The sequence below is a fragment of the Maniola hyperantus genome, chromosome 18 (genome assembly GCF_902806685.2).
Source record: "Maniola hyperantus chromosome 18, iAphHyp1.2, whole genome shotgun sequence".
NCBI classification, from domain to species: Eukaryota; Metazoa; Arthropoda; class Insecta; order Lepidoptera; family Nymphalidae; genus Maniola; species Maniola hyperantus.
In genome coordinates this window covers 2,051,568-2,074,551 of record NC_048553.1, presented here as the reverse complement: position 1 = coordinate 2,074,551, position 22,984 = coordinate 2,051,568, and the positions used below count along the sequence as shown (strand labels likewise).

Below are 22,984 nucleotides of genomic sequence, written 5' to 3'. Positions count from 1 at the left end.
TGTGGTGTTTGTCACCGGTTGCCATGGCAACTGGGGCCCACCCCTCAGTTAACCCTTCGGATATCAACGACCTCTATGTAGGGCTATCAGCATAAACTGTGATTACTAGTATAGTACGCGACATGTCAAGATGGCAATTGGGGTATGAGACGGGGGGACGCCCGGCACACCCGAACGTCACCCGCGCTATCCGGGTTAGCGCGGGGGTCCCCACCCTGATTGCCATCTCAACCTGTCGCGACTATAGCGCACAAAACGGGTCATTCCGACAAAAAAAATTGAGGATGCAACAACATAGGTATTATTCCCATGGAGTCCCATGTCATACTAATTTTGATGGCTTCATAGAACACAATTTTTGTTTGAAATAAGGTAATAATTTCGTTGAATATGAGACGATTCGGATGTCACGTTGGATTAGCAAGTGCTTTGGAAGTGCATCGTCGGAAGTGGGCGGTTTCTTTGTAACTCCTCGCCAGTCGCCTGGTACTGAGAGGCACGGGGCCTCGCGTGTGGTGGTGACATACCTACTTACACGGCTTTGTACATTAAGTCTAGCTATGATGGGGCTAGGTTACATACCTAACTACGTACTTATCAGTATGTAGGGTACGTAGGTAAGGAAGTAAGAACACGGAAACGTTTATAAGTAGATTAGTGGTAACAATATTACTTCTTCTTAGGGCACGCACTTCTAATTTTTCGGAGTTATTTGCGTTTTAGCTATTAAATACCACTAGCTTTAACAGTGAAGTAAAACATCGCGGGGAAACCTAAATGCCTGAGAGTTCTCAAAAGGTGAAGTCTGCTAATCCACACTTGTCCAGCGTGGTGGACTATGTGATATGTCCAAGCTCTTCTGAGAGAAGACCCGTGAGCCGGCGATGGGTTGATCTTGATGATATTTTTTTTTTCTAAGTTGCATGGTTGCACGAAATGAAAAACTTCTTTTGTCAAAACTATTTATTATGTTAAAATTAAAATATACAATAACGTCTAATTTCTAAAACATAAATATCTGAGTCAACTAATTCGAGTGGGTTTACCGGGATCACTGTTTGCATATTACTTAACTGTATAGGGATACAGTAGTACGAGTTTGTAGTTTTTAAAAACGAAATTCAAGATCGAGATCCTCCAAACAGTCAGAACGAAAAACAAAATCCCAGTAAAAAATTATCAAAACTTGCCAAGATAATCGAAATAAGGATATCGTTAATTTTAAAATAGTTACAAACGGCTTATGGCCCTTTTAAGGGGCATGGTGTTATTTTGAGAACAGTCAATGAGGTGAAAACTCGTACTATTAGATATAGATAGAGGATTAACTCTAAAAGGACACTCACTGTTCTCAAAATTTTAACAGCCTGTTATTACTGTACGTATTACAATATTGCGTCGTCTTTAATTTTTCAAACCAAAATTAATAAAAAATATTTAAGATTTCTACACATGCGTCATGCACCTAATACTATCTGAAAACATGATGGGATATTTTACACACTTGTGCATCAAAAATATCCAAAATTATGTATTAAGTGGAATTATCTAGCTACTATATAAAAATATTTATAGTTAAAAAACAAAAATTATAAGTCACACATTTTAATAGGTTTAATTATTATAAATAATTATTTCAGCTAATATCTAATAATAACATTTTCACAATTTTTAAAGATATACAAAAATATTATTTTGTCAACCATAATATTATAATTTATCCAAAAATATGTAACTTATTTTATAGTAAAATTCTAACTGTAATATGATACTAATTATTTATTTATTAATCAACACCTTGCAAACGTATTATGTAATTGTAAATGTATTATGCCCGGCATAATGTACTTGTAATTTTAAGGCTTTTTTTTAATCTATAATCATTACATTATATTAAAATGTCACCATGATGAAATAAACTACAAAATCACTTAAAACTAGAGCATTCTTTGAGCACAGACTAACTGCATAAAGATAAATGGGCCACCGAAATGATTAAGTCATCCACTATGAAATATAGATATTATAACATAAGTGATTGCTAATCTGTATTGTATCTTCCTTCTGTCTGTGTTTTTATTCTTTAATGTAATCCTCCTTGTGGTTGTGCAAATAAAGTGTATTGTGAATCAAACGGTGTGATTAAATTTTTATTTTAATCACACTTTCGATTCAAAAGAGTCGAACTTTCGAAATTTCGAACCTAGGCTACGGTACTTTATACAAGGAAATAGGAATGTAATGGTTGTCTGACGTTATAGTAATGTGAAGCTCACGATAACCATCCACGTTGTCGTGATGTGTTAACTTGTACTAGGGGTCAGGATTCACTCTTAAGAACACATATTTCTGTCGGCTCCATTAATCTTTTTCATAAGTCTGTGTATTTTAATAGTTTGTCCATAATTACGAAATTTATAAGGAAAGATTCGAAAATGTATCACAATCGGCAGTCTTGCTTATACAGTAATTTTTGAAGGCACAACTTTAAACTCGCTGGTAGATTTCAAACTTAATGCAACTTATCTTCAAATAAGTGCACAAGCTCAAGAATCAGTCGAGATCACAGGGTCTCTACATCTAAGTGACTACTCATTTCACGACTGTTTGTATAATTCATCCAACTTTATTGATGAGTTCATCACAAATCGCAGCTAGTTCTTCATTAGCTTTACTCTTCTGAGTGAGAGATTCTTCTAAAGACGTTATATGCAAATCTTTGCGTTTTATAGTAGCGGTTAGTTTTAGTACTTCGGCGTCATGCGCTTTGTTCAGTTTCTCTAGCTCCAGATTGGCATGGTTTAATTTCGATGTCGCGTGTTGTTTCAGCAAATCGTAATTCTTTTGCATTTTGAGCAGATTTTCGTCAAATTCTTTGAACGATTTCTTATAACGATCTTCGTTTGCTTTCATGTTCAGTATAATTTGTTTGCATTTTTCATACTTGCTATGCAAATCGCTAAAGGATCCCTCCATACTCGCCAAATGGGCTGTTTGCTCGTCCCTCTCATTGATTAACCTCATCCTTTCCTCTGCATTCCGCTTCTTGTCTTGCTCCAGTTCAGCGACCAAACTGGCTATAGTTCTCTCATACTCCTCTACAACATTGGCCATGCTCTTATTAATTTTCGTCTTCTCAGCTAAACGTTCGTTTAACGTATTGACTTGTTTTACTCTTTCCTCACCGTCAATCTCTAAAATTCTCACTTGTGACTCTAATGTGGTCAATCTCTCTATTAATTCTTTACTTTCACATTTTAAACTATGAACGTGTAGTTCCTTCTCTGCTAAAAGTTCTCTAAGTTGAACAAGAACAACATTAGCCTCGTGGTTTCTACTCGCATCCGTCGTAACACCCTGGTCTAGTAAGGATGTATTACCACTCATAGATAGCAACCTGTCGATAACAACCATGGCAGGAGATGCGAAATTTAAAGATTGTCTATTCGTTTTAGGAGAGAGCGATATTCTTGGAGTCGCAACTGGCTGCTTGGCCATAGCAGGGTTTACTACCATCATGGGTTTAGATACAGTACTTATTATTCCTTCCTTCTTTATTTCAGGCATAGACGCAACATTAGAAGGACCCGCTATAGCCACCGTAAGTTTTTCATCTCCTGCTAATTTTACTAAAGGTGACCTTGATAATTTTTTTGGTGTACTTTGTCTCTTTTGAAATGAACTCAAAGCAGCAAGGACACCATCCGACGAAACTCTTTTAGCAAAGAGTGGATCAAATTTAAGGAACAGACTTTCTTTGCCACTGTCTGCTACAACATTGCTTTTGTTCTGATTTAGTAAGAATTCGAATGCTTCAGCATCGATGAAAAGTTCACCATTATCTATATCTTCGTGGTTTGAAGTTGCAGGTAAAGCTTCACATTGCAAAGCGTCTTTTTCAATTTTGATTTCCGGCATGTTGACAACGTCGTCCAAATCTTCAGCCTCAAAGAATGGTCCCTCAATTGTATCCTCATCTTCGGTGTTGAGTTCACGAATGCTTACATCTTTGTCTTCAGTGTTTATTGATGAAGAAGTCATGTTGCTTGTGTTAGACGAAACTTTCAATTCATTTTGGACGCTATTTTCAATTAAAATTGTTGCATTTTCATTATTATCAGTACATACATTTGTTTGTTCTGTTTCAAAATTGTTTTCATTTGTGGTATCTGTTACAATTACACTATCATTTTTGACGCTTAAAGGCTCTTTGAACTTTATTGGTGGTGGTGTCACACAAATCCTTGATTTTGTTGCAAACGGATCAAAGTTCATATCATTGATTTCTGATTCTGGGTTATTATTTAAATTTTGTTCACTTGAAATAATATACTTGTTGGATTTAAACAAAGTTGTTTGACTTTCAAAATCTGACGAAGTTTTAGTGAGTGGTGAAGTATGAGAATAATCAATCTCACTTTCTAGAGAAGGACTAACCTCTTTTTGAAAATGTTCTACTTTTGAAGCTAGATTGTTGACATTATACACATTTTTATTTTCATTTATTTTACTCTCCTCAGTATGTACAGTATCTACTTTATTACTGGACTTTTTAGTCTTACTCCTTGCACTCATTTTCAGTCTATCTATAGATGAGTTAAATCGCTTTTTATTAGCATCAGGTTTCTTTCCCTCAGGTTGAAGTCTATCTGGTCTTCTTTGAATGTCTATATTTTTTTGGTTATCATTTACTTGTGTAAAGGATCTGTTTGGTGTTCTAGGTGGTGGTGACATTCTTATGTTTGTTTTTGTTGCAAATGGATTCTCAATTTCATCAAAGTTAATATTATATCCTTTTCTGGAGAATTTTGGAGAAATCGGAGGAGAATTGGTTGTTTTAATTTGTGACTCGAGCGGGTTTTCCGACTCATCAGCTGGTACATTGGAAGTTAAATTCAAATTCAATCCACTTACTGATTCATACGGGCTGTTATTTGCAGAGGTCACGATTTCGTCATCAAAACCTTTTGTATTTATATTATCTTGTGTGTGTATCGTTTCATTTTTAATATCTGTTTTGATTTTTAGATCATTTATTTCTACATTTTTCAATGCTTGAACAACATCTGGGAATGTAGCAGTTGATGATTTAATATCAACTTTTATATCTGGCTGATTTACAATTTCTGAACTAGTAAAAGTGTTGTTAAAGTTAATCATTTCACTTGTTTTTGAAGGCATTTGTTGTGATTCTTTTTTTTTCTCACATGTTAGATTAGGCGATAACTGAGCAAATGTTGTATCTTGAATAGTATAACTTTTGACTGTAGCCATTTCAACATCTATATTGAAATTAGTTTGAATTTTGTCTGGAACACGATTAAAAGTATCATTGTGTGAAATATTAAAATTTGGATCATCGAGTGATTGGAATGGTTTGGGTAAGTTAGTTTTATCTTCAGATTCTTTGGTGTTTTCAGTGTTACTGTCAAACTTTGTAACACAAGCTGGTTTTTCACTTTCAACTTCTGATATTACTACCACATAATTTTTATTTTTGATAGAACACAGATCTGACAAACTATCTTTTTCAATATCATCATCATTTGGAAGCGGTATATCGTTAGGCGAGTGGTTTTTCAAATCATTGTCTTTATTAAGTTCTGATCTGGGGTCACTATAATTTGGTTTACTTCTTTTATAATCTACCTCAGCATGGGTGTCTGTTTTATTTATTTTACATGTTAGCTGATCATTAATTAAATTCAAATCGGGTTCTAAACTATCCATAGTTATATCTTGAATACATTGATTATTTTGTATATATGACATGTGGTGATTATTTATTAAACTTGTGATAGGTTCTTCATTATTTTTAGCTTTAACAATATTTAACTCAGATTCTGCTGCAGAAATGTTTTCTTTTTCATTAGGTAAGTGAAATGAATCATGAATGTTTAAGTCTACATTAATTTTATATTCAGAAGTCTTAACAACTTCGTTATTTTGTAAATAGACTTTTTCAATTACTTCCTTATCTTTAGTGCTTGTTGTATTTAACTTACTATACTCATCTGCATTATTATCAGAAACTAATGTCTGTTCATTTAATTCTTTAATCATTTTAGATATTTCATCCATTTCTATCGAGTTTTCAATACCTTCATTTATTTTTTTATTATTTGTGATAACTACAGTATCATTAATTTCTCTACTTTCATCCTGCAAATATTCTTCACTGGTATTTAACACATTTAAATCTGAAATTTCTGATGTCTTTTCAAATTCTGCATTTGATGTTTCAGTATTACTTGAAACAATGTCCTTTTCAAGATTAGCTAAGTTTATTTTATTTAATAAAAGTTCATCAATTTTAAATAATATTCTAGTTGTATTTCCATCATCATCAAAATTTATTGCATCTTCACCTTCGTTAATCATGTTATTGGTAGATAGATTTTGTGCACTTGTAGTTATTTCAATTTCGAAATTCTTGAGATCTTTAATATCATTAATGATTTGAATGATTGATGCTTCTTCTACGGACTGCTGTATGTATGATTGGCTTGTAGCTACAGAATGTTCAGTTTCATTTGGAATATGGTCAGTAATATTTGAACAAGTAACATCATTTGCTATACACTTTTCAAGAGATAGATTATTAGTATCAAAGACAGATTGATTAATTTTTGTGATACAAGAATTATTTGCAGGTGGACTAGAACCGATAGTATTATTAACATTAAGAATGACATCATCTTGGGTGATATGGTCCTTAACAGGGAATTCAGCATTAGTAGTTTGAATGACCTCTGGGAATGCTTCATTAGTAATTTCTACAGGTGGTTTACATAAATCATTCAGCATGGCAAGTTCTGAAGCTTCAGGCAGATTTTTGAAGTCATCTAGAGGTTTTTCAGATGTTAAATTATTTGTTTCAATGGTAAATGATTGTCCTATTAATTCTGTTGTTTTATTATCAGCTACTATTTCATCAATATTAATTTTGTTTGATATATTATTGGGTTCAATGAACTCTTCAAGGCATACCTCATGAGGTATATTATCAGTTTGAAACACCACTGGCGAAGTTTTATTTTCCGGTGCAGTTTCAAGTATGTATGATTTACTTCTTGTAAATGTTGTCTCACAATCTACAAACTCATTGTCAGAGTCAACACCACTCATTTCATTGAAAACTGTTTTAGTGTCAATATTGTTCAAAGATTTGTCTTCTAAGACTGATTTATATGAAACATCTGCAGTAGATACATCCATATACTCGACTGTAGTGTTTATTTCGCCCATATCATTATGCTGTACAGATAATTCTGGACTTGAATCAATATCTAATGGACTAGATTGTAACAACTTGTGTATGGGTATTTTTTCATGCTTGAAAAATACTTCTGTCTCTTGCCATTGCAATTCTCTTTCTAAGTCTTCATTAAAAACTACACTTTCTTTTAAGGGGCTGTTTCTTTTTGACGAATCTTTTGAGTCTTTAATATTGCTGTTAGAAATTGGTGTAGAGGATACTAATTGAGGGTTTATTATACCTGTTACTGCTGTTTCTTTAGCTGGAGTCTCGAGATATGGATTTTCATGCATGGGGACAATTTTTGAGGTTTGTTTTGTGGAGTTCACGTATTCTACTGTGCTGCTATGGGGTGTAGAAGCTATTACTAAAGAATTTGGAGAGCTATCTTTTGCTGGATCCTCATGGCATTCGTTTTCATGGCTAGCATCATCTTCAGGTGGTGGTACAGGACTGTGTGATGATCTGAAGATATTTAATACACTTTTCAGGCCTCTCATTATAGGTGACCCATCACTTTTAGGTATCTCTTTAGTAGGTGTGGTAGCTTCTGGTGTTTGAACAGATGAAGATGATGTACTCGGCAGCGACATATTGTCATCATTGTCCGTCCCAGTGATGGTGACAGTTACATTACCTAAAACAAAAATCAAGAGTAAAATGAGATGGTTTTTAAGCAGATTCATTTCACTATTGAAAAACAGTGAGAGCCTATTGGTTAAGAGTTAAGAAATCAGTCTTCTATTTGGAAGAATGGGGGCTCAATTCTAGGTACACACCTATAACTTGCATTTGCTTTAACAGTAAACAAAAATATAGTAAGGAAACCTATATGCCTGAGAGTACCTCCATAATTTTCTCAAAGGTGTGTGAAGTCTGCCAATCCACACTTGGCCAGCATGGTAGACTATGACCAAATCCTTCTCATTCTCAGAGGAGACACGTTCTCAGTAGTGAAACGGCGATGGGTTGATCATGATGATGAGAAGTAATTCGAGGATAAAGAGGTGGTATTTTGAGTTAAGATAAGAAATTATATCTGAGACATTTATCTACCTGAGCCCAAGGGGAGGGCAGATATTTAAGTTGAGGATAAAATGGGTTTTGCTTTTCACTCTGCTTTTCACTTCAATTGAGAGGAAATGAAACAATAACATTATTATAAGTACATGTATAAAGTGAAATTCGAGCAATTTTGTAATGAGGTTGTATGAGTCAGGAGACCTATGTTGTCTGAATATATAAAAGTAAAAGACTGACTGACTGACTGATCTATCAACGCCCTGCTTAAATTATTGGCTGGATCGGGCTGAAATTTGGCAAGCAGATAGCTATTATGACTTAGACATTCGCTAAGAAAGGATTTTTGAAAATCCAACCCCTAAGAGGGTAAAATAGGGGACTGAAATTTATGTAGTCCATGTGGACGAAGTTGAGGGAATAAGCTCGTTTATTAATATGTGAAAAAACCATTCAAGTGCGAGTCAGACTCACACACGAATGGTTCCATACCATATACAAGAAATAATGGTTATTTCTTGTATATGGTATGGATCTTAATTCATCAATAAAATAAAATAATAAATTAATGGTTTTAGAGTTTTACCTTCACTTGTGCTATAAGGCCTATAAGACATTGCTACCTGCCAAATTTCGTGATTCTAGGACACTTTCGAGGAGTGGAACTTGCAATTCTTTGGTGTGGATCAATTTTTATTATTGGAAAGGGCAAGTAAAATTTATAATTACCTTCTCTATCACAGGATCTTCTGTCACTATTTGTGTACAGGCCTGTTGGTAGAGCCTGCAATGGTAGCTTAGGCGACTTGAGTACATCAGTTTTCATTGCTGTTGAGTTGAGTGACCTGGTCAAATTATTGTCCACAACCACAGTGTTATTCAAGCTGTTAGGGCCCGAATCTCCTTTATAATTGGCTGTGTAGCTTCGCGACATAGGAGAATTGGCTGGAGTGATTGAATACCTTAACTTCATATTGAATTCAGAGTCATCAAGTTCCTCAAACCCTTTCTCTGTACCGGAGGTTTTAGGGAACACATTGCTGTTCTGTAAAGAGTTCTCCTTATCGTCAGAATCACTGGCGATGTTATTAACGTCCATAGGCTCCACTTGAGCCATTTTACACAATGTTTACACTGTACACATACAAGAAACAAAATATAGGCGTATTTTTCTAAACCAAAGCGCACCACAAAAAAATCAGTCCAATGTTTACAGTAACTGATTTTAGTCCACACTTCACAGTTTTCACTTGATTTCTAAAATGCAAACTGAACAAGTGAGGCGACGCAGTATGTATGTCATTTGAAAACAAAAATGTCCGAACACGCAACTCACTGAAAAATCTATTTTTATCTTTTTACTGCAATGTAATGCGCGCTAGGCGCACCCGAGGGAATCTTGCCAAGTTGCCAAAAAGAAAATAGGATTATCACAGCCTCCGCCGGTTAACAATTTAAAAAACCGTTTAAATTTTTTTAACTGTCAGCAGTGTCAATGTCAAATGTGAGGTGAAAGTTGGGACGTCAGCGTCCCATCAATTTATTTATCTATGGTCCACTATGGTCTCATTTAAACGCTCTACACACGAAGCAACTTACTATAGTCCGCGACAGATCAAAATGGCAATCGGGGTATGAGGCGGGGAACACCCCGCACATCCGGACGTCATCCGCACTCTTCAGCACCGGGTTAGCGTGGGGGCTGCGCGGGTGTGCGGGACGTTCCCTCCCCGATATCCATTTTAAACCTGTTGCGTACTGTACTAAAAACAAATTGTACATGAGGCAGAAAATAATGCTAATCGACCTATGTGACTTTTTGTAGGTCTCAATGACAGAGACAATGTTCTACAAAACCTCTATCTCTTTCTAATGGATGATGTACATTATTTTCTGCCACGTACTGTAATGATTTCTATCCATTTTGTATCATGTTAATAGTTCTCTATCTTTTTATCATGTTTTTAGTTCAAAATAAAAAAGTAAAGTTTCTAGAAAAATTACTTTATTTCAAATATGGCAACATGAGGCATAAATAATTTTGTCTAGGTTTAGAGCATGTTTAGAGTATTTTTATATTTTTTTCTGTTTGGTTGTCAATTTTAAACATCGTCAGCATATCGTCAGGCTCCAAAAGGCTAACCATGGGCTAACCCCAGCTAACCCAGAGCCGTAAAACCAGTTAAAAAAAAATGTCGTACCTACTCATCAAAATTTCTAGGTTTTATTTCTGGTCGGTGATGTGGCCTGTGGGCTGTGGGTGATGTTTTGTCTATGGTGCCCACGATGGTGCCATAGAATTCATGATTCAAAACAAATTGTAATTTGTTTTCTTTATTATTGTTTTTAATAATAAAATTAATTCATCTGCATATTTTTAGTTTGAACATATGAGCTTTTTAAAATGGTAAGGCATAGAGTAGGATTGTGGTAAAGTATTACACTTGATAGCTATTTTCCACCTTTGTTGTTTTATAGGTTGAACAAAAATACGACTCAGTGAATATTGTTGAATGTATTCTTGTATTATTAATTATTATGGATACATACCAATAAAATGACGATAATGTACAATAGAACTTATTTTTAATTTACCTACTTATTTATATTGCAATATCACACAAAATCAATAGGCTACTTGACAATTTTTTTAAGTTGGTCTTAAATGGTTAATATTTGTCCTATTATATCAAAAAAATTAACACTATATTTTTTGCGCCCTAAAAACCGTAAAACTTTAATTTAAAAAAATATTTTTCTTAGACAGGTGAAAACACTGTCGGCCATGTTTGGCCGATAGATTATCTGTGCTCTGACGTCATGCATTTGTAAACAACAGTATAACCTGGGGTATAACCTGGGTTATACTGTTGTTTACAAATGCATGACGTCAGAGCACAGATAATCTATCGGCCAAACATGGCCGACAGTGTTTTCACCTGTCTAAGAAAAATATTTTTTTAAATTAAAGTTTTACGGTTTTTAGGGCGCAAAAAAATATAGTGTTAATTTTTTTTGATATAATAGGACAAATATTAACCATTTAAGACCAACTTAAAAAAATTGTCAAGTAGCCTATTACACAACTATTGAAACACTTGTGGCTAATTCCGTTGTACACAATCTCTAAACTAAATTATTAACTATTAAAAATAACTAAATTAAAATGATAACAAATAAAAACTATTTCTATTTGTATTAATGACACGACTAAATCTATTGCTATCCCTCTCATAATGTTGCTTCCGGAGAAGGATAGCACCAGATTTAGACCTTTTTAGTTTAGTTTTAAAGATTGTGTACAAGAGAATCGGCCCCATTGCTACATTAAATTTGTACTATTTTGCTTCATCAAAATTCCAAACTTTCTTAAGAAAAATTAAAAAATCTATTGTTGTAAAACCTATTTGTTAAAATAACTGTGTAGAGAAAATCAAAATGCCATAAACATGTATGTATTTATAGCATGATGATTTAAGTACATAACGATATAATGCTTATTTAATTTCTTTATGCAATGCGAACATACCCTTATCAAAATTGTTACACACTTCTGATTGGTTGTCTCAACTCTCATCATTAGGTATGTCAGTGCAATCAGCAATGTCATAGTCAAATTACAGCATTAAAGTGGTAGTACATGATATACCAGTTTGCATGTAAAATTACTGAACGAATGTTGTGTTACAGTTAAGTAGTTTTAGTAATTCTTTATTAAAACCGGTTTCGTTACAGTTAGCTGACAACAGCGTAATAATAAATTATTTTAGTTATTGTAAGTTTGAAAGTGTTTTTAAGTACTATTTGCTTTAGAAGTATAAAATATTATTGTTAAGTTTTTTTTTATCTCACCTTTATCTTACCTTTTAAAAAAATAATTTGACGCTTACATTAGGGTTGCCATTATCCAGGAGATTAATTCTTGTATTTCAAAAAAATATTATAATAGGGTCGGTAACCCTTTGCTTATGCCTATAAAAATATATGCACCTATTTCTTGCTTATTTATATTCTATTGATTCCTTTTTGTTTTTGTAAAGTATTATTATTACGTATGACCATTTTCTTATAATGTTTTTTTTATCTTTCAGGACATAACATGGAAATAGAATATGACATACCTGTAAAACTTATATTTTTTGCTCAATCTAGAGAATTAGCTGGTGTCAAAGAGACAACCCTGAATTTACCAAAAAAAATCTCATATGTACAGCTACTGAACTTGATCACGAATAATTATAATTTAGAAACAATAAGAAGTAATATTTTGCTAGCAAAAAACGAGGAAGTCTTAGCCGAGAACAGAGATATAGAAATAAGAGAAAGTGATAGTATTGCTGTGATTCCACCGTTGAGTGGTGGCTAAATATTTTAATTAAAAATAATAAGAGTTGTCTGTGGTTTAAAAAAATTAAGCTAGGGTTGTCAAATAATATCTAAATCCTAGTTATTTCATAATAAAGTATTCTATGGTCTGAGAAGTTTAAAATAAGGTTATCAAAAGTTCAGAAACTAAGCGATGGATCATCTCAAGTTAACTCCAGATAAACTGTCCGTAGAAGAAGTGAGTGATTTAGTTCTGGACAGCCGATGTGGAGCAGTTTCAGTATTCGTTGGAATCACTAGGGACAGTTTTGATGGCAAAAAGGTAAGATATTTTTTTAGTACCTATTTTAAAAGCTAGGTGTATACATATATAAAAAATAAGTCTGACTCACGTATGAAGTATTCCATACAACATATTATACAAAATTTTTTTTTAAATTTGTATAACAGCCATTTTGAAATTTGTCATCTTGGTTTTTTAAATAAAAAAGCTAGACACGGGTCACCTGATGTTGCAAGTGTAACACTGTTTTGGGGCGACGTGTGGTGGTCTAGTTGTGAGAACACATCAATCGATTGCAATTGTTAAGCAACGTTGGCCCAAGACAGTAACTGGATGGGTGACCGACTTTGGCAGTCCAAATTTGGTATTTTCGCTCAGAGAGCACAATAACCCGTGGGTCCCGGTTATTATCACTAACATCTGATAATAACTGTAAAACCCAAGAATCCAAATCTGGTTCTTTTAGGACCTGGGAACCCACCACATTATTATCCCAAGAGAACTCCTTCCATGTGATTATTAGAAAGGAGTCACAACCTTCAGCATTGAGGAATCACACTAATATTATAAAGGCGAAGTGTGTACATGTATATTTGTTACTCTTTCACGCAAAAACTACTGGACCGATTTGGCTGAAATTTGGAATGGAGATAGATTATACCCTGGATTAACACATAGGCTACTTTTATCCCGGAAAATCAAAGAGTTTCCGGGGGATTTTGAAAAATGAAGATCCACGCGGACGAAGTCGTGGACATCAGCTACTATGACTATAAAGAACTAACACTGTTTTGTTCACCAGTTCCTCATTGTAAATGCAAACAGTGTTCTTTGTCGAGTATAATAATGATTGTCAACACAGGTGGTGCGGCTGGAATACGAGGCGTATGACTCCATGGCGCTGAAGGCCATGCAGAGCATATGTGATGACGTCAGAGACAAGTGGCCAGATCTGCATAACATCGCGATGTACCATCGGTATGTATGTGTCTTAAGTCGTTCACTATTTGATTCTTTCATATTCAATCAATCAATCAAACAATCAGCCTGTTTGCGTCCACTGCTGGACATAGCCCTTCCCAAGAGCACGCCACCACACACGATCTTCCGCCTTCCTCATCCACCCACTTCCCGCTATCGTCTTAAGGTCGTCAGTCCAGCGGGTTGGAGGTCGTCCCACACTGCGCTTGCTGATACGCGGTCTCCACTCCAGAACACGTCTGCCCCATCGGCCATCGGTTCTGCGGCAGACGTGGCCTGCCCACTGCCACTTCAGCTGGCTAATTCGTTGGGCTATGTCGGTCACTCTGGTTCCCCGACAGATTTCCTCATTACGGATTTTGTCCCTCAGAGAGATACCCAACATAGTTCATATTAGTGAAGATTAATTTAGAAGTTTAAAGGTTTGTCAAATCAGTTCTGATTTGAATCAATCAATACATATATATTTTTCAACCCCAAAAAAATATAATTACGTAAACAACATGGTAATGGGCATGATTCCCATGACACTGGCGCGTTTTCTTCAAATTAGCTATATTCCAATTCCCGCCTAGGTTTTCTTACATATTCCCATCATTCTGCCTGATCTTGAGCAAACTAGTGATCTATAAGGAATAGGTGACTGACTGACTGATCTATCAGTGCACAGCTCAAACCACTGGACGGATCGGGCTGAAATTTGGCATGCAGATAGCTATTATAACGTAGGCATCTGCTAAGAAAGGATTTTTGAAAATTCAACCCCTAAGGGGGTAAAACAGGGGTTTGAAATTATGAGTCCACGCGGACGAAGTCGCGAAAATAAGCTAGTATTGACATAATTATTATAACATTTTTTAAATATTTCAATCAATTAATACCAATCGTTAGTCCCATTATTTCAAAAATATCGACAAATAAACAAAAGTGTTATTTACACTATGTATGACCTATTGACTTTCAATAGTTCAATCATATTAATCTATAGAAAATTATAACTACATAATGCCACCGATTCCGTTGTCTTTCTCTAAACTAAATTTAGAGTATCTGCATCTTTTTCTTGTTAACAATGCTAAAAAGGGACAGAACATGAACTTTACATTTAAAGACTCTAATTTTTAGTGCACACTACAAATTTAAACAGTAGGCTTGCGACTGTGCGCAAAATCACGGGTTTTACCACCGAAAAATTAAATTTAAAACTGTCAAACTGCGTCTGTCCTTTTCATATTACATTAGTAAGAAGAGGATGTGAATACTCTAAAATTTCCGCGTCGCCACAACTTTCAGAAGCCGATCTGTATTTGTCTTTATTGACAAACTGTATTTTTTACTAAACTGTGGTTATAATATTTATCAGTTAGGTTCAGAATATACAAGTACATTTACATCATGTTTACTTGCGCGAGGTCGTTTTCTTTTATCGCTGTTGTAAAGTAAACAAATTAAAAAGATATTATGATACCTAATGTTGCAAAGCAAATAATGAATTTTTGTTAAATTTTGTCATAACTTCATAAGATAGGTATACCTAATATAATTATTTTATTATAATATGCATTTACCAAAAACTTGTTAGTTAGAATTACTGTTTACATAAATTAACATGTATTATACTTAATGTAAAAATGGCAATTACGAAGTAATAATTTACATAATAAAAAAATCGGTCAAGTGGGTATCGGACTCGCACACGGAGGGTTCCGTATCATCGTAAAAGAAATATCATATTTTTGATTTACATGAATTTAAAAAAAAATTGCTTGTTATAGCGGCAATAGTGATAGACTCTGTGAAAATTTCAACTCTTTATCTATTACAATTCACGAAATACAGCCCGCTGACAAACAGACGGACGGACGGACAGCTGCGGAGACTAGTGATAGGGCTTCGGGTAGGTACGGAGTCCTGAAAAGACTACACCAGACTACACTACTTATTAATTAATCGTTTCGATTAAAAACACAAATACTTCTAGACACCGTAACAAGTCTTTCCGTGTGTTCGTCCGCATAGATATATGCAGGTTTTCCCCCATTTTCATCAAGGGTTCCCATAGGAACCCTTGATTTTCCAGGATTTAAACGTATTTATGACGCCTTTATACGTTTCCGGGATGCAAACTGTCTCTGTACCAAATTTCGTCAAAATCGGTTTTGCGGATGGGCCTTGTAAAGGTTACAAACAGGCAAACAGACTCACTTTCGTATTTGTAATATTAATAGGTATGGATTTGTCAGACATATATTTCTACACTCAATTATGTAGGTGTATAGATGGGAGTACAAATTGGTGTAATTTCAAAGAATCACGCATATCCTCCACTACATACTATACACTACAGTATAATTATAGCCACAATGGAGAATGGTAGGTATGCATGCACTGGAGGTTACACATACTCTACAGGAAGTCATGCATTAACCAATCTGTATAATTATATAAAACTAGCTGACACGCCCTGGCTTCGCTCGGGTGGAGTTTAGAAAATTGAGGGGGAGGTTGAATTAAATTTTTCTCTCCGTAAGAACCATCCTCGTACTTCAAGGAATATTATAAAAAGAATTAGCGAAATCGGTTCAGCGGTTCTCGAGATTTGCGATGAGCAACACATTTAGTGATTCATTTTTATATTACCTATAGAGATTCAAAGACCTGACTGACTGACTGACTTATACATCAACGCATAGCCTAAACCGCTGGTCCTAGAGACAATAAAGACATGAAATTTGGAGGATGAGTTCTTTGTAAAGAGTAGATATTCACTAGGAAAGGATTTTTCGAAATTCTACCCCTAAGTGGGTTAAATGGGAGATGAAAGTCCGGCATTTTTCAAGTTATTTCCATGAAAATTAGTATTTAGACTTTCGGTCACAAATGAAGAAATACGTGTTTCAGGATTTTTGAAAAATTCAACCGCCACGTCTATTTTCTAAATTCCACCCGATCGAAGCCGGGGCGGGTCAGCTAGTCTATATACGTACCTATATGAAGCGTTCGGTATTGATACAAGATACATGCATAGATATCTCTTAAAACAATTCTCACCTTAAAACCAGTGATATTTAATTGCTTAAAACATAACACACATAACTAAAATCCGCGTGGGTTTATATTATTTAAAAATCCTATAGGAAGGCTTTCATTGTCCGGGATAAAGTCACTGTGATCCCAGCTAAATATGTACATAGCTATAGTTCATCCATGTGGAATATAATTATATGTAGTTACTAGCTTATCTCGCGACTTCGTCCGCGTGGACTACACAAATTTCAAACCCCTATTATGTTGAATTTTAAAAATCCTTTCTTAGCGGATGCCTACGTCATAATAGCTATATATATATAGTAGATAGATATGCCAAATTTCAGCCCGATCCGTCCAGTAGTTTGAGCTACTCGTTGATAGATCAGTCAGTCAGTCAGTCACCTTTTCCTTTTATATGTGTAGTTATTCTTCGAGGAACTTTTGAATTTTCCACGATAAAATGCAGCCTATATGTTAATTATATAATGGATATGCTATCTCCTTTCCAAGTTTCATCCAAATCGGTTCAGTCGTTGTGACTTGAAGGAGTAATAAACATTTAAACTTTCACATTTATAATATTAAGTTTTTTTTTCAACTTTTCTCCAGGTTGGGCTGCGTCCCAGTCAAAGAGGCATCAGTCGTGATAGCAGTCAGCAGTCCCCATAGAGTGGACTCGTTAGAAGCGGTATCCTATTGCATAGACCAGCTGAAAGCTAGCGTGCCGATATGGAAGAAGGAGGTCTACGAGGACCAGCAGCCGGTGTGGAAGGAGAACAAGGAATGTGCGTGGTCCAGTAGCAGTAGACCTTGTAATGGGAAGGGCTCTTGTAATGGGCAGGTTTAAGTTACACTGGCCAGTATTGGTAAAAGCGGGAGGGAAAATATCGACTGAGCTAGAATTCCTTATTGTCCAGTCAGAGAAGACATCTCAGTAGGAAGGATAGTTGTATTAGGATGGTTTAAGTTACACTGGCCAGTAAGGTAGAAGCGGGAAGTAAAAATCTTGGTTTAGTTCCTCTAGTGCTGCATATGTTTATATGTAGGTGGCGGTAATCACTTATTTATTAGGTGACCCGACGCCTCGTTTGCTTGCTTTTCATATATTTATAAAATCAATTTTTATTTCTTGTGCATGTTTTATTTTGTACAATTGTTGACTTTTATAATCTGTATAATTAACTATATTGTTATTTTCTTTAGTAATTTTAAAAAAGGTTGTTGGTTAGATCAAAGTAGTATATTTTATAGGTACTTAATTTTTAAGTAAATTCGATTTATTTTAGGCATATTTTTATATATATTAACATAAGTATAATATATATTATGTAGCCATATTGCAATGCAAGCAAGATGCAAAAAAGAATAAAAAATAAATAATAATTATTAATTAATTAGGGACATAGAACGTCCACTTATAAACAGGTTGTTAAATATAGAATAGAAAATAAAAAAATGAAGTTTAAAGTACATTGATATAAAATGATCTGAATATACTTGATTATCATATAAACGCAGTGTTTCTAATTTTTGGTTGTTTTACTTGTTGTCTAGATCCTTTAAAATGTTATATCAGCAGCGTCAGGTAAAAAGAACTCTGACGTTAACCTGCATAGTGGGTGATGTATAGATCTACTTAATCGATAAAAACAGGTGCGATGGCCACTGAAACCTTTTCTTTGTATTAGCCTAGCTCCTATGCAAATTTATTTCGTAGTTATTAGAAAACATTGTTGTGATACAAATAAACATTTTATCTGTTGTATTTTTTTTTTTGTTCATATTTTTTGGTCCTTCGAACCGGATACCTTAAATCTATCTCACCTTTCAGGTCTATCGATGGAACACACAAAAATACCAGAAAGTCCCATAGACAAGAATTTAGTGCAAATTAATGTCTCAAATGAAGAACTAGATAAAAGAATACAGAATTTCATTGAGAGAAAGAGAGAGCAAATCAATATAAGTAACATACAAGACTTCATTCCGTCTAAAGGCGAGAATGAGACGGAAGATATGGAGACTTGTGCTAGAGTGAGAACGCAGTTTGTTAGGCGGAGCGATTCTAAGGGACATTTGAAAAGTAAGTCGAATTTTCGATGAAGTTTCACTTTTCAGGTTTGTGCTTGACTATGAGTTCACTTGAGTTGAGTTTAGATAAGATTCTGTTATCTTGGTCTTTAGATAGAGCCTATAAGTCTCAGCTGCCCGTCCGTATGTCTGTCTGTCAGCGGGCTGTATCTCGTGAACCGTAATAAGTAGCGAGTTGAAATTTTCATAGAATGAGTATTTATATTGCCGCTATAACAGCAAATAATAAAAAATTTAAACTGGCCGCCTTAAATTAAAAAAAACCCGGCCAAGTGCGAGTCAGGCTCGCGCAATGAGGGTTCCGTACTACAGTTGTATTTTTTGACATTTTGCACGATAATTCAAAAACTATGATGCATAAAAATAAATAAAAATCTGTTTTAGAATGTACAGGTGAAGACCTTTCATATGATACCTACATTACCATGCAAACTTCCACCGAAAATTGGTTTGAACGAGATGTAGTTAGCAGTTTTTGGTTTATCGTGCAAAATGTCGAATTGTAGTACGTTACCCTCAGTGCGCGAGTCTAATTCGCAGTTGGCCGGTTTTTTACACAATGTAGGTAATGTCAAATCTAAAAATTCTTTTGGAACCATATTTGAATGTTCAAGGTCAGAATAAGCCAAATATGTAGGTACAGTTCGCAAAATTCAGTTGGCACTTTATATTTGTGTTTATACAGTTGCTTTCTAAAGACATTGAGCCGTGAAAATATGTGTAAATATTACATATGCATTACGTATCATGTTTCCAACAAATACCTGTTTTGCGAGTATTACATTTTGATTGTTATAGCTATTTCAAACTCAAATTATTTATTCAGAACAGGTAAAATGTTACGCTTTACTGATGGTCAAAATTGTTAATTTGTAAGATGATATAGTGGTATTAATGGGTACTTAAAATTAAAGCTACAAGGGTTCCAAACGCGCCCAGGTCTGAGAAGAGCCCACAACAAACCCTGTTTGTTTGCCAAAATTATATAATTCAAATTATACGCGGATACAACATGCAAATTTAGACGGAGAAGTCGAACAGAATAGAATAGAATTTATTTTATTCAAGTAGACTTATTACAAGTGCTTTTGCATCGTTTACTATAGTTTAACTTGCCACTGGTTCGGAATGCCATCCCTACCGAGAAGAACCAGCAAGAAACTCGGCGGTTGCTCTTTTCAAGCCGTCAATTTACAATATTATTATACCATACTGTACAAGCAATTGCAGCCCCGTGCATTGCTGGAGCGAGTCAAATCCAAGCTTCTTATCATTTACATAGTCTTCCACTGTATAATATACTTTTTTTAAGAGCATACTTTTAATAGATTTTTTAAACTTGTGTAAAGGCAAGTCTAAAATTGTCGTGCGTAAGAACTTAGAACTAAAAGCTTACGAAAGAAACACAGTTCGCAGGGTATACAACGAATGGGGCCCACAGACCGTGTCCAGAAACCATCCTTACATCAAAGAAGAGAACACTCACAATCTCCCATCCTCGATAGCCGAAAGAGTGCTAGCGATAGAATCGTTTCTCAACACTGGGCCCGTTGCTCCCGACATATACCGGCGACTGAAGGAAATGGAGGACAAAATCGCCTATTTGCAATCAATTTCACCTGAATACTCCATGTTTTGGGTAAGTTTCGTCCATTTCTTGTCGTATCAATATAATTTTTAATGCTTTTAGGGTTCCGTACCTCAAAAGGAAAAACGGAACCCTTATAGGATCACTTTGTTGTCTGTCTGTCTGTCTGTCCGTCTGTCTGTAAAGAAACCTACAGGGTACTTCCCGTTGACCTAGAATCATGAAATTTGGCAGGTAGGTAGATCTTATAGCTGACATTTGGGGAAAAATCTGAAAACCGTGAATTTAGGGTTAGATCACACAAAAAAAATTAAATTGTGGTCATGAATTAATAATTAGTATTTTCAACTTTCGAAGTGAGTGACTATATCAAGTGGGGTATCATATGAAAGGTCTTCACCTGTACATTCTAAAACAGATTTTTATTTATTTTTATGCATCATAGTTTTTGAATTATCGTGCAAAATGTCGAAAAAATACGACTGTAGTACGGAACCCTCATTGCGCGAGCCTGACTCGCACTTGGCCGGTTTTTTTATGGACAAGGATGTTGGCGGTAGGTTATTCCAACACAGCCACAACATGTATAGTACGCTTCAGGTCGAGATGGCAATCGGGGTATAAGGCGGGGGGACGCCCCGCGCCACTATCGCGCTACCCCGCACCGGGGTACTTAGGTAGTAGGTATAGCGTTGTTGTTATACTACCTAAACACTATTCAATACCAATAACCATTTGCCTCATTTTGTAGTTTTAATGATTTATTTGTATTTTTCAAACCCGCAATGTATATAGCGTGCAAAACTCGGGTCAATGCCCCACCTACGACGCGGCATTGACTCCGAGTGGCCTACTTACGCAACGTTCGTTGACATCTAGTGTCGGTCAGATGTTTTATTTGCAATGTATTATCGTGAAATTTTACAAAATATAGGTTCCCTTTCGCGTTTTTTTTTTGTGGTATTATATCAGTAATCATCAGTACTATCACCTGTCTTCGTTTTTGCCAGCGTTCTGGTTACACCCTGTATACATGTAAGCGGTCTATTTTTTTTTTTTTTTTTTATTACACATAAACCAGAAAACTCTTTAAATAAATAAATAAATAAATAAATGTTTTATTTGCAAAATTGTGGGCATAACAAGTTGACAATAACACAACAGTCCCTTACACAATCGACTGTCACCGACAGTGTGCAAATATTTAGTTTGAATTTAATATTAACATAATTATACAACTTGGCCTTACAATTTATTAAGAAAGTACCTACTAACGATTTGTCTGTTTTGTTTTTCAGAAAAACAAGAAAGTAGAAACGGACGACGACCAAGAGGCGGCTGCGGAGTACACGTTCACAGCAGAAGATATAACTAAGAGGATCGAGTTGCTGGAGAAACAACAATAAACATGATAAAATGGCTTGAACACAGTAATAACATGGGTAATAACAGTAGTAACATGGGGTTATTCAAGGGGCGGACCAACAAATTCCTAAAAGGCCGTCAACGCATCGGCGGTTCCTCTGGTGCTGCAAATGTTCATGGACGGCGGTAATCACTTAACATCAGATGACCCGCCTGCTCGTTAAAAAAAAAAGGGTCTTAGACTAGTAATAAAATGATGTGATGTTTTGTATAGCGGTAGTTTATGGGGCTAGATATCATTGTTAAAGAGAATAATTTAAAGAAAAATAGATTTTTCGTTACTTTTAATATAATGAATTTATTAACATCACGCTGTACGGAATATTTTTCAATATTTAACATAATATTAAAGAATATTTTCCCGCAGAAATTAACTCTATTTTTATGTTAAAAAATTGAAAAATATTTGTCGTTTATACATTGTGACGTCATTATTCACCCTCCGTACAGCGTGACGTTCATGTTAAAAATAAATAAAAAACATGTTTTTTTTAATTATTTCTCTTTAATAATGAATTCTAGCTCCATAAACTATTGCTAAGTATACAAAAATCACATCATTTTATGACTACAGTCCCTATTGCCTACGAATCTAAATACTGTTTTAATTTTAAGTACTTGTACAGCTTATGTAAGTTAGATATGTATATATAGGCATGAAATGAAACTAAAATAAACCTTATAAAATCTATATTTTATTTTATTTACAAAGCGTTTTTATCACACGATCAACTAAATACAATCAAATTGTTTTGCTGTGGCATCAACCTACAATAGATTTGTTGGGTGTCTTTTAGAACCATCTAGCGGCTAGCCTAGCCCAGCTTAGAACTGACATAAACTGCAGTTATATCTGCAGGTTATGTTTTTTCAAATGTATAATGGATATACATCTCATAATAAATACCTGTAGAAGTAGCCCCATTGTGACTCTCACTGCTAGAGCGAGATAGCTATATGCATTTAAGCTCTTATTAGAACA

General features: G+C 34.9%; 3 protein-coding genes across 6 annotated transcripts; 2 read left to right on the top strand and 1 right to left on the bottom strand.

Annotated features, from left to right (window-relative positions):
* Positions 1-2,128: 2,128 nt before the first annotated feature.
* On the bottom strand, positions 2,129-9,741 carry LOC117990796 (putative leucine-rich repeat-containing protein DDB_G0290503). The gene is made up of 2 exons (XM_034978288.2): positions 9,008-9,741; positions 2,129-7,895 (listed from the first exon to the last, which is right to left on the bottom strand). The coding sequence occupies exons 1-2, from the start codon at positions 9,393-9,395 to the stop codon at positions 2,617-2,619; spliced, it is 5,667 nt and encodes a 1,888-aa protein (XP_034834179.1). The 5' UTR covers positions 9,396-9,741; the 3' UTR covers positions 2,129-2,616.
* Positions 9,742-10,515: 774 nt separating this feature from the next.
* Positions 10,516-12,790, top strand: Mocs2A (Molybdenum cofactor synthesis 2A). Of its 4 annotated transcripts, none has more exons than XM_034978269.2 (2): positions 10,516-10,685; positions 12,370-12,790. In XM_034978269.2, exon 2 carries the CDS (start codon positions 12,378-12,380, stop codon positions 12,642-12,644), a length of 267 nt encoding a protein of 88 aa, XP_034834160.1. In that variant the 5' UTR covers positions 10,516-10,685; positions 12,370-12,377; the 3' UTR covers positions 12,645-12,790. The 4 variants fall into 4 exon arrangements, with proteins under 4 accessions (XP_034834160.1, XP_069360732.1, XP_069360731.1 ...); XM_069504631.1 differs by having other exon boundaries at positions 10,578-10,598; XM_069504630.1 differs by lacking the exon at positions 10,516-10,685 and adding an exon at positions 10,757-10,777.
* On the top strand, positions 12,786-22,588 carry Mocs2B (Molybdenum cofactor synthesis 2B). The gene is made up of 6 exons (XM_034978261.2): positions 12,786-12,926; positions 13,750-13,865; positions 17,508-17,683; positions 18,730-18,981; positions 20,399-20,628; positions 21,876-22,588. Exons 1-6 carry the CDS (start codon positions 12,798-12,800, stop codon positions 21,981-21,983), a joined length of 1,011 nt encoding a protein of 336 aa, XP_034834152.1. The 5' UTR covers positions 12,786-12,797; the 3' UTR covers positions 21,984-22,588.
* The last annotated feature ends 396 nt before the right edge of the window (positions 22,589-22,984 follow it).